Source organism: Ovis canadensis, chromosome 17 (genome assembly GCF_042477335.2).
Source record: "Ovis canadensis isolate MfBH-ARS-UI-01 breed Bighorn chromosome 17, ARS-UI_OviCan_v2, whole genome shotgun sequence".
NCBI lineage: Eukaryota > Metazoa > Chordata > Mammalia > Artiodactyla > Bovidae > Ovis > Ovis canadensis.
Genome location: NC_091261.1, coordinates 58,467,862 through 58,485,999, shown reverse-complemented (window position 1 = coordinate 58,485,999; position 18,138 = coordinate 58,467,862). Strand labels below are relative to the sequence as shown.

The following is an 18,138-nucleotide window of genomic DNA, read 5'->3' as shown; positions in this document are numbered from 1 at the left end:
CAACTCTCCTCACGCTGTACCCACCTATGGGCATGCCCAGATTTATCTCAGCAGCCTTGGGCAGCAGACCAGATGGGACTGTCGAAAGACCCATCACAGACCATCCCTCCCTTCTTTCCAGAAAAGCCAGGAGAATGAGCATCCTTGGGTGCTGAATTCCTTTTGAGCACTGCTGACCCCCAAAGACTAGCCTTTTCAAAGCAAGACACGTGTGAATTTGGCCCCATGGGGCTTCAGTGTAGACTATTACCTGGTGTTTGACACAGAGGCCGCAGTGGAAGAGCCTCAGCAAACAGTGACACGGCTCCCCACTGTCCACGAGTGATCAATGACTTTTGCAAAGGTGGTGATGCAAGGAAGGGTACAAATGTGAACAGAGTAAATTTGCTTAAAAAAAAAAAAACAACCCCGATCCTTTGAACCTGATTGAAACTCTATGCCCAGGATCCCTAGTTTACCGAGAAAGGGATGCTCCGAATGGCTCAGAGGGTTTAGTTTCCTGGGTGTTTGTTCTTGACATCTAGTTACAAAGGTATTGGTCACCTGTTTGCCCTCTTGTTCCCTTTCAACCCCGTGTCAACGATTGCCTTGGTTTGTCAATAACCCTGGGGTTTACCCTGACCCTTTGAGAGATAACTGGAGATCATACTTCCCAAGAGCTGACACTAGGCGGCGCTAGACTCCGCTTCTGCTCAGGCTCACAGCCAGGTGAGTTTCCATGACGCACTTCCTCCCGTCCATCCCGCCCAACCTGAGTCTCCGTTTTCTCCTGTGGTCCGCAACATTGAATATTGCAGCCATGTGGCTTTGGCTGTATCCAAATTGCTTCGATGAAAGAAAGAGAGATAGCAAGAGAGGGACAGTTCTTTCCTGGAGGCTGTTGGAAGCTCAGTGACTCAGAACTCATTTTTCTTCCAAGTTGAAAAAAAATCTCGCCATGCGTGATAAACCTCTTTTCATTGACTGAGACATCGGACCCTGGAATGTGGACATCGATTCCAACTCGGGGCCTCCCTGGGGGGAGCCAGGGTCATTTTCTGGGGCTCTGTGGATAGTGTCAGCCTGATCGTGTCCTTTTTTTTTTTTTGCCACGCCTGGAGGCATGGGGGACCTTAGTTCCCTGACCAGGAATCAAACCCACACCCCCTACAGTGGAAGCGTTGAGTCCTAACCACTGGACCGCCAGGGAAGTCCCCCCTGTCTTTTCATTCCCCGCAATTCGGGTCCCCATTGCCCCGAATCCCCAAGTTAAAGGCCGAAAGGTGAGTGAGAACCAATGTCTGCGAATGCCCAGTTTACACATCTTCACGTAATCCTTCTCTGTAGCCGTGTGACTCTTGGCTTCCCCCAGGGTCCAGATCCTGGCCGACCCAGTTCAGGGTATCCTCGCTGCTGGCCGCTAGGGAGTTCACGGCAGGGCATCCATCCTCTGGAGAGAGGGTGGCGAAAGTGGTGAATTTGACTCTTTTCCTTTTTGAGGTAGGGGACGTTGGGGGCTCGCTTTTCTGATCTTTCCCATCCACGAGGGTGGGTCCTGAAGATCTGAACAGCTGTCCGTTGATGCTCTTTTGGGAGTCTGTGCAGAGCAGATACTTACTCTCTTCGAAATCCATGCCTCTGTCGATGGCGGTGATCTGCTCCTCTTGGGAGGAGGCAAAGTGGAGCTGGTTCTCCAGCAGTTCCGTCCGATGGCTCAGGCCGACCCAGTCGTGGGAGTGAGTCATCCCTTCCTGTTCTTCGAAGGGGACCTGTTTGTGCCTGTACTTTAATGCAAAGGTCACACAATTGATGAGGAAGACCAAAATGGCCAAGCAGAAGACTCCCAGCAGGGCATACATTCCAATCTCCAGGTCACTCAGCCCTTTGGAGGACTGGGGGTCATTCTCCTCTGTCTCCCCGTGGCTTCTGGGCAGGTCTACCTGGGCTGGGAAGCTGGTGAGGTCGATGGAGATGGTCTGCAAGTGGCTGCCATCATCCAGAAGGCTTTCCTGGCCCCTGTTCTTCTGGAAGGTGGATCTCTCCGTTGTGGAGCCCCTGCCTTCCATGAGGCCCATGGAGGAGCTGCTGTAGTACTCTCCCTCCTGACTCCCCCATGCCTGCAAGGGCTTTTTGGGCCTTCTGTCACTGATGTTATTATCCAGGGGCCCTCCTGCCCCTGTGTGTCTGCTGTCACTGGTGTTGGGGGTGGCGTCGTTTTGGCCAAACTTGACTTTGATGTTGGCTGTCCCCACAGCCAGCACGCTCTTCCGCTTGGATTTCTGGCACGATTCGCAAATGACCATTTCGACTTTCACCAGGGCCCCCTGTCCTTCAGCTTCAGCGGCGATTATAGGCCACTTGAATTTGGGGTCTTGGTGGATGGAGACCACCTTCTCATCCAGGGATGTGGCCATCAGGAAGAAGTCTTTTGCATCATAAATATCCAAGGGGGTGACGGAGCCATCACTGAATTGGACCCAGCAACTGATGGCTGCTTCCTGTTGAAAAGAATAAGTAAGCTCATCAAAGATGGACACAGAGCGGGCAGGGGAGGATGGAACAAACTGAAAGAGTAGCGTTCACATACACACAGTACCATGGGTAACACAGACAGCTGGCGGGAAGCTGAAGCGCAGGGAGCTCAGCTCGGGGCTCTGTGATGACCTAGAGGGACGGGATGCAGTGGAGGGTGGTCCCAGAGGGAGGGAATGTGTGTATACTTATAGCCGATTCATGTAGTTGTACAGCAGAAACTAACACAACATTAGCATTGTAAAGCAATTTTACTCCAATTAAAAAATAAGCTTAAAAAAATGGGTCCCAAAGCTCATTGCACACACAGACACTCTGTAGCAAAGAGAATGCTACAAGAACAAAGGGAAACCTGTTACACAGTATAGAAGCAAGAACCTAAAGAAAAACCACAACAGTAAAATGACCACCACGAAACACGACCAGGAATAAACACCTCCTAATAAGATTTGCTTTCTTTCCCGAGGTGTTGAAAGAAAGGCTTTTTTTTTTTTTCCCCCTTTGCTGCAAGATCTACTTCTGCGCAATAATAGATTGCACGTCAAAGAAGATTTACTGGCCAGTGGGTCATTCACAAGTGTTACACAATTAAATGAAACATATTTATGACATGACTTTTAAGTTGCTTTAATACCCAGTCTCTGAACATTACTCACAACACAGATGAAAGCCCCTGATCTACACAAGGGCGCCTCAGAGGTGCTGCTGGCTTTAGGCTTTAGTTGTTTTGGGTCCTGCCACATACGCATCTAAGGATAGGCTTGTATTGGCTTGCGGACACAGTCCTGGCTTGGAGGTGAGGGGTAATGCCGTCCAGGCAGAGAGAGGGGTTAGGGTGAAGATTAAGGTTAGGAAGCTCTCTATTGGGAGAATCTTTGTATTCCCATCCATCCTCCAACCCACCCATTGGGGGAAACTGGGAGACCAAAGAGTAGCCAGGGCCAAGGTTTGTGTATATCTGAATTTCTTTTCTTTTTACTTTGCTGCTTTAGATCTGATTTCCTTGGGACTAGTCTGACCAGGGAGATCATAAGAGGTGAGATAATCTCCATGCCTTCCAGTTCAGTGAAGATGTCATTGGCTTTGACAGCGAACTGGCAGGCCCGTTGCTCCCTCCTTCTTCCTGTCTCCTGGAGAAGCTGCTGCAGCCCAAGCCCAGAAGGGTGCTCAGCCCCAAGAGGCTTAGGCCCCTGCCCACCTGGCCCGGAGAATGGCTGATCAGAGCCATTCATCTCGGCAGCTCTGAGCCCGCCGGCATCTCCCTCTCCAGTTTGAAATAAGAAAGACAGGACTGAAGCACTTCGTTGTGGGCAGATGAGTGGGAGCTTGTATGAAACTGGAATGAAGCCTCACTTTGGAGCAACTACAATGGATCGGGTACAAGCAAATGTCTGGGCTCAGCATTTATCTAATGAGATAATGGATGTGAGAGAGACTGCTGAACCCGTTTTGCCAAGTTCTTATAGCTGGGCTTCCCTGGTGGCTTAGACCGTGGGGGATATGTCTGCAATGAGGGAGACCTGGGTTTGATCCCTGGGTTGGGAAGATCCCCTGGAGAAGGGAATGGCTACCCACTCCAGTGTTCTTGCCTGAAGAATTCCATGGACAGAGGAGCCTGGCAGGTTATGCAGTCCATGGAGTTGCAAAGAATCAGACATGACTGAGCGACTGACACTTTCACAAAAGCCTTGCTAACCTTGTAATAAATCCAGTGTTATTTCAACTTGCTTGAGTGGATTTCTCTTTCTTGAAACCAAGGCACCCCAACCACAATAGAGTAAGTGTTCCTGGTGGTATCTGGTCTTTGGAAGTGAGAAGGAAGTCTCTCACATGAGGCTGGTGGCTTCTGCTCCTTCTTCCGCTCAGTTGGTAAATCCTGACCTTGTTAGATATTGGCTTGGACTGGCTGCTAGGTGGAAAACACCACCAGAAGACAGTGCAAAAGCCACTGGCAATAACCCTGGTTTACAGGGTCAGTTTTTTTTTTCAAGCTGTGCTGGGTCTCAGTTAGGGCATGTAACTTCTTAGTTGCAGCATGTGGGATCTAGTTCCCTGATCAGAGGTCAAACCCTGGCCCCTGCATTGGAAGCACAAAATCTTAGCCACTGGATCACTAGGGAAGTCCTCTACTAGGGTCTTCCGATTGCATGAAATCACAGCAGGAAAGTCAAATGCACACTGGGTTTCTCGACACTGAAATGTCAGAGCCAAGTTGCAGGCAGAGGCCAACCTCCATCCCAACCAAGCACGGAGCAAACCTCAGGGTCACAGGGCTTGCTCTGCATGCGGGGAATGGGTCAGCTCTGTGGCCTTATTCTAACTGTGTCTTATCACTTCCTTAACTCCTCACTGGCCATCATCTGATTAGATTGCCCCAGGAGGACAGGAAGAAGCCTCAGGTTATTTCTCCTTTGCTACCTGGATTTGCATCCTGGCTGGCATTGTGCCGTCAGAAGAGGGAGGTTTGCCTTTGGCAAGAATTCGTATCTGTTACTGAGCTCACCCACTCTCAAGTGCTAGTCCAAAGCCTTGTGCACAGAGACCACAGTGAAAGGGCAAGCAATTAGCTAACACCTGATGGAGGAGCGTTCCGTGATGGATACGGGCTGGGGAAACTGCAAGACTCTGTGCTTCCAGGGGAAGGTCTGGCTTAGCCCACCTTCCTGCCCAAACATAGTCATAGCCTCAGTGGGTGCACAAGGGGGCCCACGTTGTAACATACCTGCTGAGCATAGAGCTGCTGGGAAAAGGGCTCTTGATTGACAAGGGAAATTGCCCGAAAACTTCCTACAAGGACTGGAGGCCTTCCAGCATCCCCTTGGGAGGACGGTCTGTCTCATGGGGCACAGAGAATCAGCAGCCTGAGACCACTGTCCTTGAGTGTTTGGTAAACAAGGCTCCCGAGAGTCACAATCCAGGTTCTCTCTAAGAAATAATGTTTCTCCACCTCTGATGAGGGGGAAAATCAGATAACATTTTCAAGTGCCCTGTTTGTTTGGAAACCGTGGCATCAACACACAAACATGCGCTGCACGATACACACAAAATGTGCACAACATACAGGAGACACAACACACACAGTACAGGCATACACATACAGGAAACACACACACACACATTCTATTAGCACATGCTGTTTTCCAATAAAGAGAAAGAACACCACGTACAATGTAACCAGCAGTTTGTTACTTCTGTTCCGAGCTAAACAATAAATGTGGAAGCAACTCCTCCAATCTCCTTCTGACCCCCAAGACCTGTGGCCCCATCATAGAGGGGCAGGGACTTCACAGGAGTTTGGACACTTCCTTAGGGTCTGTTCCTGCCCTCGCCTTCACCCCACTGCTTGGGGAGCTCAGCGTGGTGAAGAGCCCGGACCATCGTGATGTGGAGAAACGGCACATGTGATGTCCAGTGGGATGTGGAGCCTACGTCGAGCTCCTCTGGCTCCTGGTGCCTAGAATCCATCACGCATGGCAACCTTGTTGTTCAGCGTCTCCATTTAGGGGGGTAGGAAGCCTGAGGCTGGGCAGTCACTCCTTCACAAACCCTTTTCAAGACTAACAAGGACCTACTGTATAGCACAAGGAGCCCTCAGCACTCTGTAGTGACCTGTGTGGGGAAAGAATCTAAACTAAAGAAAAGAGTAGATATATGTATATGGACAGCCGATTGACGCTTCTGTACACCTGAAACTAACACAACATTGCAAATCAACTATAGTCCAATAAAATTAAAAAAATAACAATTGAGGAACACCCAATGTGCAAACCTCACTTGTTGCTTTTGTGGGACACCACCCCCCCGCAACTGGTGACTCCACCAGACGGGCAACCTCACCTGCTATGTGACCTCAGCTGGTGTGTGACCTTACTTGATGCATGTGTGACCTGCTCAGGGCAGGACCCCACTCAATGAATAAACCCACCAGTGTGTGACCCAACCCCACCATGTGGCTCCAAGACCCATAGGATTTCCCCCTGGTGTGTGACCCTCCCAGTCGTGTGGCCTCCCCGATAGGTGACCCCCTCCCCACAGCGTGCCATTCCCACTCCCACACCTGTTTGGGCCTTTGCAGAAGTTCTTGAGCCACTGCGGTGGCGAAGATGGCTCTGTTGCTCCCTGGGCTGAGTTGCAGGGAGAGGGACAGTCCCGTCACCAGCTGGACCCCAAGGTCTGTGATTGTCACCTTCTCGTCCAGCACGGTGACCGTCTTCTCGGCCAAGATAGCGTCCGACAGAGGTGACAGGATCTGAAAGGCAGAAATGACATAGCTCTCTGTGGTTTCAGAAAGCCCCCCTTTGGTGTAAAGGATGCTCCATGCGGGGGAGGGAAAGATACAGACTGCAGGAATTTAGATCTTTTTAAAAATTTTTATTTATTTATTTTAATTGGAGGCTAATTACTTTACAATATTGTAGTGGGTTTTGCCATACATAGACATGAATCAGCCATGGGTGGACATGTGTTCCCCATCCTGAACCCCCCTTCCACCTCCCTCCCCATCCTATCCTTCAGGGTTATCCCAGTGCACCAGCCCTGAGCACCCTGCCTCATACATCGAACCTGGACTGGCGATCTATTTCACATATGGCAATATACATGTTTCAATGTCATTCTCTCAAATCATCCCACCCTCGCCCTCTCCTACAGAGTCCAAAAATCTGTTCCTTACATCTGTGTCTCTTTTGCTGTCTCGCATACAGGGTTATCATTACCCTCTTTCTAAATTCCGTATATATGCATTAGTATACTGTATTGGTGTTTTTCTTTCTGACTTACTTCACTCTGTATAATAGGCTCCAGTTTCATCCACTTCATTAGAACTGATTCAAATGCATTCTTTTTAATAGCTGAATAATATGGAATTTAGATCTTTTGAGCAAAAGTCAGCTGTGAAGATTGCAAGTGCTTGTCTTTGGGACAGGTATGTTTTGTTTGATGTAGTACTTTAAAATGGGATGAATGGCCATCGTTGAAAAATAGAGGATTTCATATTAATGATAGCTTTCTAGCTTTTCTGGAAAATTGGCAGTATCTCTCCATGCTGGGCTCCTGTTTCCCCTGTGGGAGCCTTTGGAAAGGAACAGCAGCCTCTTCATCACACTCCTCACCACTCCCTATTGCGCGCCTCACATTTAGGTTCCAAATCAGTCATCGTCTTTCATCTGACACCCATCCTGCTTTTCTCGCTGATGGCTCCTTCTCAGCTTTATAGAGAGCATTGGAACATGTGACTCCTGGGTCCCAGTTCAAAGCAATCTATTTTCCTCCTCGATAAAATGATCTCTTTTACTTTCACTTTTTTTTCCAGTGGCAAAAGTACTTTATTAAATTACATCATTTGCAAGTGGTTTCATAAAAATATCTAAGAGGAAAGTTATACAACATTCTCAAAAAAGTATAGGGTTAACAGCAAAATTAAATTTTCTTGATCATATACATAAAAACATTTTGTTTCAATAGGCTGTCTGAATATTTTATAATGTATGCCCAAACTGACAGCTGCAATAAATCTATTTTAATGAAAAGTCCCATGGTTAATTAAGTCATTTGTTAATAACGGGTTCAAAAATGATCTCTTTTAAATTCGAGCCCGTTTCCCAGAGTGATTTAAATTTTCCACAGTCCAATATAGTTTCACTTATAAATCCTTGCTGTGTACAAATATTTTAGAAAACTCACTTTTTGCTTAAGAGAATGATTGCCTCTCCTACAAATGGGGCAGCCACTGAGGAATAATATTTGGTCTCAGGAGGAAAATGACTAGACCCTAGTGGCCCTCCTAGAACCATGTCTTGTGAAAGTGTTTGCTTCAAAACTCCCATTCCACACACTGGTCTATCCCACCCATTCCCAGCAGGAGGTGCTCACAAGACCTGTGGAGTCACAATAACTTTGTTCCTTCCTTCCGCACATTTCTGGAATGTGTGGGAGGGTGTGACCTGCTGAATGCAGCTGAGCATCAAGGCAGGATGCAAGGCTTTCAGGTGACAAGGGTCAGTGAGGTAGACTGACAGAGCAAGAAGCTGCTGGCCACGCCCTGAATTCTCATGAGGTTAGTTCATCTCGAGAGCTTTTCAATTTTTTTAAATTTAAAAATTTAATTTTATATTGGGGTAGAATTGATTTACAATGTTGTGTTAGTTTCAGGTGTGCAACAAAGTGATTCAGTTACACACACACATATATTTATTCTTTTTCAGATTCTTTTCCCACATAGGTTCTTACAGAGTATTGAGCAGAGGTCCCTGCGCTGTACAGTAGGTCTTTGCTGATTGTCTATTTTATATATGCCGTGTGCATATTTTAACCTCAGGTTCCTAACTTATTCCTGCATCTACCTTTCCCCTTTAATAACCACAAGTTTGTTTTCTATGTCTGTGAGGCTGTTTCTGTTTTATAAATAAGTTCATTTGTATCATTTTTTTTTGATGGTACAAATGAACTTAGTATCATATGATATCTGTCTTTCTCTGACTAGCTTACTCCATTTAGTATGCTAATCTTTAGGCCCATCTATGTTATTGCAACTGGCCTGATTTTGTTCTTTTTAATGTCTGAGTAATATTCCAGTATATATATATGTGTGTGTAAGTGTATATATATGTACATCTTCTTTATTCATTCATCTGTTGATGGACACTTAAGTTGCTTCCATATCTTGGCTATTGTAAATAGTGCTGCTATGAACACTGGGGTGCAGGTATTTTTCGAATTAGAGTTTTTGTCTTTTCCAGATATATGCCCAGAAGTACAATTGCTGGATTATATATATAGTGGCTCTATTTCTAGAGCTTTTGTCCCAAGGTGGTAATGTCCACTGTGTCTTACAGGCAAGTAATGTCTTGAAGTTTCAGACATGATTCAACTCAAGAAGTCAGGCCAGTGTAGCTCAAATGAAAGGAATATGTGAGGAATTTAAAAACTCTTGTCACGTTATTATACCATTTATTTTATTTACTTGACAGTTCCTTTCAACTTACTCATTCTGAAAATGGGCATTGTCAAATAGAGTTACCACATGACCCAGGGATAGCATTCTTGGGCAAACATCTAGAGGAAACTCTAATTTGAAAAAATAAATATACCTCTGTGTTCCTTGCTGCACTATTTGCAGTAGCCAGGACATGGAAACAACCTGTCAACTGAGAAATGAGTGGATAAAGGAGACGTGGTACATGTATGCCACGGAATGCTACTTAGTCATAAAAAATAATGGAATAATGCCATTTGCAGCAACACGGACAATCTAGACATTATCAAACTAAGTGAAGTAAGCCAGATATAGAAAGATGAATAACATGATATTCATATGTGGAATCTAAAATATGACACATACATATATACTTACTACTACACACTACTATATATGAAATTGATAAACAGCAGGGACCTACTGTGCAGCACAGGGAACTCTATTCAACATCATAGAATAATCTATAAGGGAGAAGAATCTCAAAAAGAATAGAAACATATGTACGTGTAACTGAATCCCTTTGTTGCACACCTGAAACTAACACAATATTGTAAATCAACCGTACTTCAATTTAAAGACTGGATATTAGTCTAAGAGACAAACAACAGAGTTCTCACCTGAGCTGTCTTACCTGAATGGTGGTCATCCCCAGTTCCTGGCCAATCAGGACTTGTCCCCCTTGCAGCTTGGCAACCCGGGGCTCCTCCACCTGCATGAAGTCATTTACCAGCTCCGTGATGTCCACCTGCCAATCAGGGCCCAGCAGGTGGGCCAGCTGCCCCCCGGGCTCAGCAGCTTCCGCCACAAACTGAGTCAAGACCCGCACCATGGCATGCTGGTATTGGAGCGTGCAGCCCCTGTTCCTCTTCTCGTCTTCATCCTCCTCCTCGCTGTCCTGAGCTGGCCTGTCAAAGGGGCGGTTCGGTTTAACAGATGCTGATTTGTTGGGTCAGCGGGGGGCTGGGTGTGAAACATGGCAGGGGCTGCAATGGTGAGTGGGTGTAAGTCCTGCTGGTATGGAGTTCATGGCCCGGGGTGGGCTTTGACAGACATGCAGGGGTGATACTCAGAATATTTGACCACGGCTGGAGCCTGAGGACGGGCTTCCCCAGTGGCTCAGCAGTAAAGAATTCGCCTGCAGTGCAGGAGATGCAGGAGACTCGGTTTTGATCTCTGGGTCGGTAAGATCCCCTGGGGGAGGGCATGGCAACCTGTTCCAGTATTCTTGCCTGGAGAATCCCATGGACAGAGGAGGCTCATGGGCTACAGTCCATGGGGTCACAAAGAGATGCGATGGAGCACCCACCCACACTTATGGCCTGAGTACAGGCCTCCCTAGTGGCTCGGCTGTAAAGAACCCACCTGCCCATGCAGGAGACACAGATTGGATCCCTGGGTGGGGAAGATCCCCTGGAGAAGGAAATGGCAACACACTCCGGTCTTCTTGCCTGGGAAATCCCATGGACAGAAGAGCCTCACATGGCTACAGTCCGTGGGTCACTAAGAGTTGGACGCGACTTAGCAACTAAACAACAACATGGCCCCAGTACTGACCAGTCAGAATGGACTGGTGTGGTCAGCAGAGGTCTAAGTTGTCCCTAAACCCCCCCTCACCTCCTAGTATTCATTTTGTGAAATTCCCTTCTCTTTGAGTGTGGGCTGGACCTAATAAATTTCTCCCAAAGTAAGATAAGAGCAGAAGTTACAGGATGTCACTTGCAAAATCAGATTTTAAGATACTCTGTTGTTCGGCTCTCTTTCCTTGGTTCTTCTCTCTTGCTTGCCCTGATGAAGCCAGCTGCCATGCTGTGGGGAGCCCTATGAGGACATCCCACAGCTAGAAACTGAGCAGCCTCTGGCCAACAGCCAGTGTGGAACTATGGCCCTCAGCTCAATAGCCTGCGAGGAGCTAAGACTGGCCAGCAACCACATGAGCTCAGTTGCAGGTCCATCCCCACCGAGCCTCATGATGAGACCACAGCACTGGCTGACAACTGGATGGCACCCTGAGAGAGACCCAAGCCTTGCCTGGGTTCCTGATGCAGAACTGTGAGATGACAGGCTGTTCCTTTAAGCCACTTGGTTTTGGGATAAGCCATTATATCATGTCATGGTAGTCAATACAATAAGGCTCTGGATGACCAGTGTAGCCCTATAAACCAGTACACAAGGAAAGTGAGCATTTCACTCAAGGTATTTGCTGACAATAAATGTTGAAAGAACAAGGATGGTGGCCAGGAAGCAGATGTTAGTTGTTCCTTCAACATCTGATGCCTTATGCACTCTCAGCCCTTCCCAGCACCATCACGATCGCCATCAAGCCAGCTGTTGATTCCTTGAAATAGTTCTGTAGCTATATCTGAGCTGAAAAGTTGTGACAGCATCTGGACTGTCCATAATGAGACTTGGTTAGTTCTTTCTTTTTCTTTTTTTTTTTTTCAGCCAAATGGCATGCGAGATCTTAGTTCCCCAACCAGGGATTGAACCTGCACCCCCTGCATTGGAAACATGACATCTTAATCACTGGATCATGAGGGAAGTCCCCAATCCCTTGGTGAGTCTCTCCCTGCAACTGCCTGCCCTCAGGAGCATCAGTAACCAGGCCGAATTCCATTCTCCCAACTCAACATTAGAAACCCCTGTGGTTAAGAAAAAGACCATGGCTGAAACCATCTTCCAATTGCACATGGAACCCAAACCTCCATTCCTGAAGCCACACCCTCTCCCAGGGGCCACAAGAACTCAAAGGGGTGGACTTTCAAGGGTAAGAATGTGAAAGCTATCCCTCCCAGAAGTACAAATTCTCTCCTCTCTGTTGAGTACCCAGACTCCAGGAATATTTCCTTGTCTAATTCTGCACATGCTTACTTTTGCCTTTCTACAAATCACTTGTATATGATTCTTTGAGCATGGGTCTCTCTGAGATGACAAAATTCTGAGATGAACAAAATTCTCTTTTTATCTGATACCTGCTCATTTGCCTCCTGTGGATAGTGCAGACTTGCCATTCCATCAAACACCATCAGAGTGATGTACCAGGCACACAGACAACAAGCTTTGGACTTCATCTCCCCAAGGGAAAGTAATCTCAGAGTTTCTGGGCTGGGGCACAAACAGACTGCCCAGGTCAGGCAGCATCTATTCAGACAGGTCTCTAGTGAACCTCTATGGCTTGGGTCCTCCCAGATCAATTTTCCCTTCTCCTGATATTGATCCCTTGGTTTAGGCAGGGTTGACCTTCTTTCTTTAGCTACTCTGGCTCCAGCCAGAGGAACGTGGCTGGAGCCTAGCTGGCCAAACAGTGTATTCTATCTGCCCCCCTTCTCCTCCTCCATGTCTATAATGATTAGATCAGGCATGGACACACAACCCAAGTAAGAAAGTAGGAAGTATTGGGGAAGAGAGGACGTACTTTTTGCAGAGTTGCAAAGAAGGTAGACTAGAAGTCTGGGACCTCAGGAGCAAAACTTGATAGGGAATGAAGCTGATATAAAGCAAACTGTAGCTGAGAAGGGGATAGACACACACCCTTAGGCTACCCCTGAACCCCTGGAAGGAGACATGCCTGAAGTTAGCTATCCTGTAAATTTCCACCTTTAGCCTAAGTGTACTTGACCTGGGTTTCTGCTCTGGAGCCTGATCAACATACCCACCTCTTGTTGGAGACAATGGGGACTCTCCAGCCCTTGATCTGGTTGAGCTCAGTGTCCGAGATCTCGATCTGCAGGGGCAGCCGGGGCACCCATACCGTCATGTCCAAAGGAGTGCTCAGGTGCTGGAAGGTGAAGTTCACCAACACGCCCACCTTACCCTTCATTTCCTTCCCATTGACAAAGACGTAGTCACATCTGTCAGAAACCTGGAAGAAGAGAGAGAGTGGTGGGGGCCCATGAGTGAGTTTTTATCACATCCCAAAGTGGTAGTGGAGAAGACTCTTGAGAGTCCCTTGGATGGCAAGGAGATCAAACCAGTCAGTCCTCAGGGAAATCAACCCTGAATATTCATTGGAAGGACAGATGCTGAAGCTGAAGCTCCAATACTTTGGCCACCTGATTTGAAAAGCTGACTAACTGGAAAAGACTCTGATGTTCGGAAAGATTGAGGGCAAGAGAAGCGGGCAGCAGAGGATGAGATGGTTGGATGGCATCACTGACTTAATGAACATGAGTTTGAGCAAACTCAGGGAGATAGTGAAGGACAGGGAAGCCTAGTGTGCTGCAGTCAATAGAGTCACAAAGAATCAGACACGACTTAGTGACTGAACAACAGCAACACAGTAACAGCAAGAGAAAGCAGAGGAGAAAACTGAAGTGCCGTAGCTCTTTCGGGGTCCCGATCATGAGAAGTAAGTGGACACTGCTTTTTTTTTTTTGGCCACACCACATGGCTTGTGGGATCTTAATTCTGGATCAGGGATCGAATCACGCCCTTGGCAGTGAAAGTGCAGAGTCCCAACCATTGGGCTGCCATGGAATTCCCTGGATACTGGTTTTTGCTTACTGATACAGCAGAGGCTATATGACAGATACCATGGGCCCCACCCACCTCTCCTTTGAGCTCTTTGACTAGTTGAGGTCACTCATCCCCACCAGCTGCAGGTGTTCTGCTGATAATTTATGCTGCACCTCCTCTGGGAGACTGCCCTTAGCTGATGGAGCAGAGTACCTGCAGAGTTACTTGTGCGTCACATACCATCCCATCCCATCGCATCTCTTTGCCCAGTGATGACTTCCTGGTTTGTCTGAAGTTCGTGTTAACACATCCAGGCACATGTTAGCTCATTCCATCCTCAGAACAACCCTGAGATGGGTGTTAGTCCCATATTCCAGATGAGGAAACTGAGAGTAGAGGAGTCTGACCACAGTTCCCTGCTGGGCAGGAGTCAGCCCTGGGGTCTGGTTTTGGAACCCACATTCTCCCCTTGTGCTCGTGTATGGGACGGCTCCTCTCTGCCAACGTTTGAGAGAAGAGCCAAGTTCAAAGCACCTTGTCCCCTCATCTTTGTGTCCCAGCTCTGCAGGGGAGCCCATGCTCGTCCTAAACAAGACTTGGGGCAAAGCTTTGGAGTCGTGCAGTAGGATGAATGATGGCCCTCAAAGATACCAAATCCTAACTTCTGGAACTGGTACATTAGTTTATCTGGCAAAAATGACTTGGCAGGTTTGATGAAGTTAAGGGTCTTGAGATGAGCAGGTAGTCCGAGATTGTCCAGGTGGTCCCTAAATATAATCTGAGTGTCCTTACAGGAAAGAAGCAGAGAGAGGTTTGAGAACCTCGGGCGGAGTAAGGCTGTGTGTCACCAAAGCAAGATGCTACGTGGCCAGCTTTGTGGATGGAGGAAAGGGTCAAGGAGCCCAAAGAAACCATCTGTAGGAACTTGGGGGGGGTCAGGGAAGTGTTCTCTCCTTTAGAGTCTCGGGGCTCGGGGGGAGTGCAGCCCTGCTGACACCTTGTGAAGCTGATGAAGGGCTTCTTCTCTCAGAACGTGTGGGAGAATACACGTGTGTGGTTTTCAGGAAACTTTTATTTATTTTTGATGTGTGGGATCTTAGTCCCCCAACCAGGGATTGAACCCACGGCCCTTGCAGTGGAAGTGCAGGATCTTAACCACTGAACCACCAGAGAAGTTCCTCTACATGGCTTTTCTTCCCCAAGATTTTTTGATGTGGACCATTTAAAAAATCTTTACTGAATTTGCTGCAACATTGCTTCCTTTTTTACCCCTCTGGCCACCAGGCATATGGCATCCCAACTCCCTGACCAGGGGTCGAACCTGTATACCCTACATTGAAAGCTGACGTCTTAACCCGTGGACCACAGGGAAGTCTCACATGTATAGTTTTAAGTCATCAGATTTGTGGTCATTTGTCCCAGAAGCCACAAGAGATGGACACTGAGAGGGAAAAGAGGACAGAACCAGAGACCATGAGGGTGTCTTCCCTCCTCAGGGCTTGGCTGGTTGAGCTTGGAGCAGGATATGAACTGGAGTGAAGCCCTTGGTTTACTGAGCACCTAATACATGCCCAGCCCAGCAGGTGACCACCTCCCACGTGTGGTCCCAGTTACTAGTCAGTCACAAGAACCCAGGAAATGGGGCATTACTGTCATTTCACAGGCCCAAGAATTAAGTACCCTTTCCTAAGGACACTTCCCAGGTGGTGCTAGCTGTAAAGAATTTGTCTGCTAATGAAGGAGATGCAAGAGACGCAGGTTCGATCCCTGGGTTGATAAGATCCCCTGGAGTAGGAAATGTCAATCCACTCCAGTATCCTTGCGTGGGAAATTCCATGGACAGAGGAGCCTAGTGGGCTCCTCCATGGGGTCACAAAGAGTCAGACATGATGGAGCACACACATACACACACACACACACACACACAAAGGACACATGGCTGGAAAGTGGAAAAGACCAGATTCAACCCAAGTCACCTCCCAGCTGCCTCCTGCTTTGGTACAGGCATCACTCTTGCCTGAATGCTCTGTTGTGGTCTGTCTGTTTTTAAGGATGCAAACCTCCTTCCAGCACTTGAAGGGGCATGAAGAAAGCAAATGCAGAAATGACTAGGTTGTTCAAACATCTTAGAGACATCTTAGAAAGGATTGCTGATGATGGCTCCTTGATCTTCCTGGTGAGGCAACAAGGGGGCCAGGGAGGCCCACGGGGGGGCTCGGCATCCAGGAGATGGTCAGTGACTTGGAGGGAAACGTGGGCCTGGGTCCATTTCTGAGTGGAGCTGGTGGTCCTCCTAAAGGTCTGCCAATAGTGGGAGTACTGAAATCTGATTGGAAAGTGGAATGGAACCAGCCCAGGTAATTTTATTGTAATTTGTCCTGATCACTGACATTTCATCTTCAGGGCTGCTGAGTCTTGAATCTTAGGTATTTTCTTTCTTTAAATATTTTATTCTTTTTGATGCTTTTGTAAGTGGAAATATTTTCTTTGTAAATTTAATTTTGGCTGCACTGGATCTTTGTCATGGTGCTTGGGCTTAGTTGCCCTGAGGCAGGTGGAATCTTCACAGATCCAGGATCAAACTTGTGTGCCTTGCAATGGAAGGTGGATTCTTAACTATGGACCATCTTAGAAGTCTTAGCTTTTCGCTTTTAAGCCTTTCAATTCTGAATGAGGCTGAACTGCCAGAGGTAAGCTGAGAAACAGAGAGAATGAGAGACAGAGGGAGCAAGAAAATACTTAGAAGACTTGCTTTCAGAAAAAGAAGCTGGGACTTCCCTGGTGGTCCTCCTGCCAATGCAGGAGACACAGGATCGATCCTGGATCCAGGAAGATCTTGTATGCACTAGAGCAACTAAGCCCGTGTACCACAACTGTTGAGCCGGTGCTCTAAAGTCCGGGCACTGCAACCATTGAGCCTACATGCCACAACTAGAGAAAAGGCCGTGCAGCAACAAAGACCAAGCACAGCCAAAAATAAATGAATGAATAAAAATTTAAACAGGCATTAAAAATAAAACAAGAAAAAAAGTCATAAAGCTGTTTTATGACTTTAATTTTATGGGCCCTTTTGTCAAATCAGGGGTTCTAAGAAAAGGTGCGTGAAGCTCATTGTGGTCAAAAAGCCCTATATCCTCCTGTGGATGAGAGATGCTTGGTGTGTTAGCCAAAGCTGTGAGCACAAAAAATGAAGTCTATGTGTTTTGTTCTTTAAAAAAAACAAAACAAAACAAAACTCAGTGTTTCCCCCCGAAGCAATGAGGAAAGTGGGATTTAGACTGTGATACAAAGGACAAGGAAGGTGAGCAGAGGGAGAGCAGGGTTTGACACTTAGAAGGTCACTCTTAGTAGAGATGAGTGGAGGAAACTGATGCTCGGGACTTGGAACAGGAGTGCTAGGTAAGCTGGGCTGAGCACTGAGATAGAGACGGTGTGGGTGTATGTTTATATCAACTAATAAGGACAGCATCTGCATTTGATAAGAGGTTTGTAAGTTTGATTTAAGAGTAAACTCTAGTTATTAAGTACTTTAAAAAAGAAATCCAGAAGCACTTTTTTTCTCCCCCTGCACAATCAAGTAACAAAGTTCAAAAGTGTTTCTTACGCTTTACCACTCAGTTTTTAGATGACATGTACCCCAATGTGCGAGCTTCCCTGGTGGTTCAGACAGTAAAAAACCTTCCTGCAATGCAGGAGACCCAGGTTCGATCCCTAGGTTGGGAGGATCCCTTGGAGAAGGGAATGGCTACCCACTCCAGTATTCTTGCCTGGGAAATTACATGGACAGAGGAGCCTGGCAGGCTACGGGGTCTATGGGGTCACAAAGAGTTGGACATGACTGAGCGATTAACACACACCTGGGTGTGCATTGCAGCACTGTTTACAACAGCCAGGACATGGAAGCAACCTAGATGTCCATCAACAGGTGAACGGATCAAGGGGATGTGGTGCGTACATGCAATGGTATATCACTCAGCCATGAAAAAGAATGAATCTGAGGCAGTTACAGTGAGGTGGATGAACCTAGAGCCTGTTATATAGAGTGAAGTAAGTCAGAAAGAGAAAAACAGATATAGTATAGTAATACCTTTATATGGAATTTAGAAAAATGATATTGATGAACCTGTGCAGGGAAGAAGTGGAGACAGAGATATAGAAAACGGGCTTGTGGACACAGGACGGGAAGGAGAGAGTGGGAT

General features: G+C 47.2%; 1 protein-coding gene across 1 annotated transcript in view; it reads right to left on the bottom strand.

Annotated features, from left to right (window-relative positions):
• Positions 1-696: 696 nt before the first annotated feature.
• The window catches only part of TMEM132D (transmembrane protein 132D), an 898,865-nt gene continuing 881,423 nt past the window's right edge, over positions 697-18,138 (bottom strand). The window contains exons 6-9 of the mRNA XM_069557007.1: positions 13,141-13,346; positions 10,119-10,392; positions 6,569-6,760; positions 697-2,477 (exon numbers count right to left, since the gene is read on the bottom strand). Of these exons, the coding sequence (XP_069413108.1) occupies positions 1,296-2,477; positions 6,569-6,760; positions 10,119-10,392; positions 13,141-13,346 (1,854 nt within the window). The 3' untranslated portion in view covers positions 697-1,295. The remainder of the gene's footprint in view (positions 2,478-6,568; positions 6,761-10,118; positions 10,393-13,140; positions 13,347-18,138) is intronic.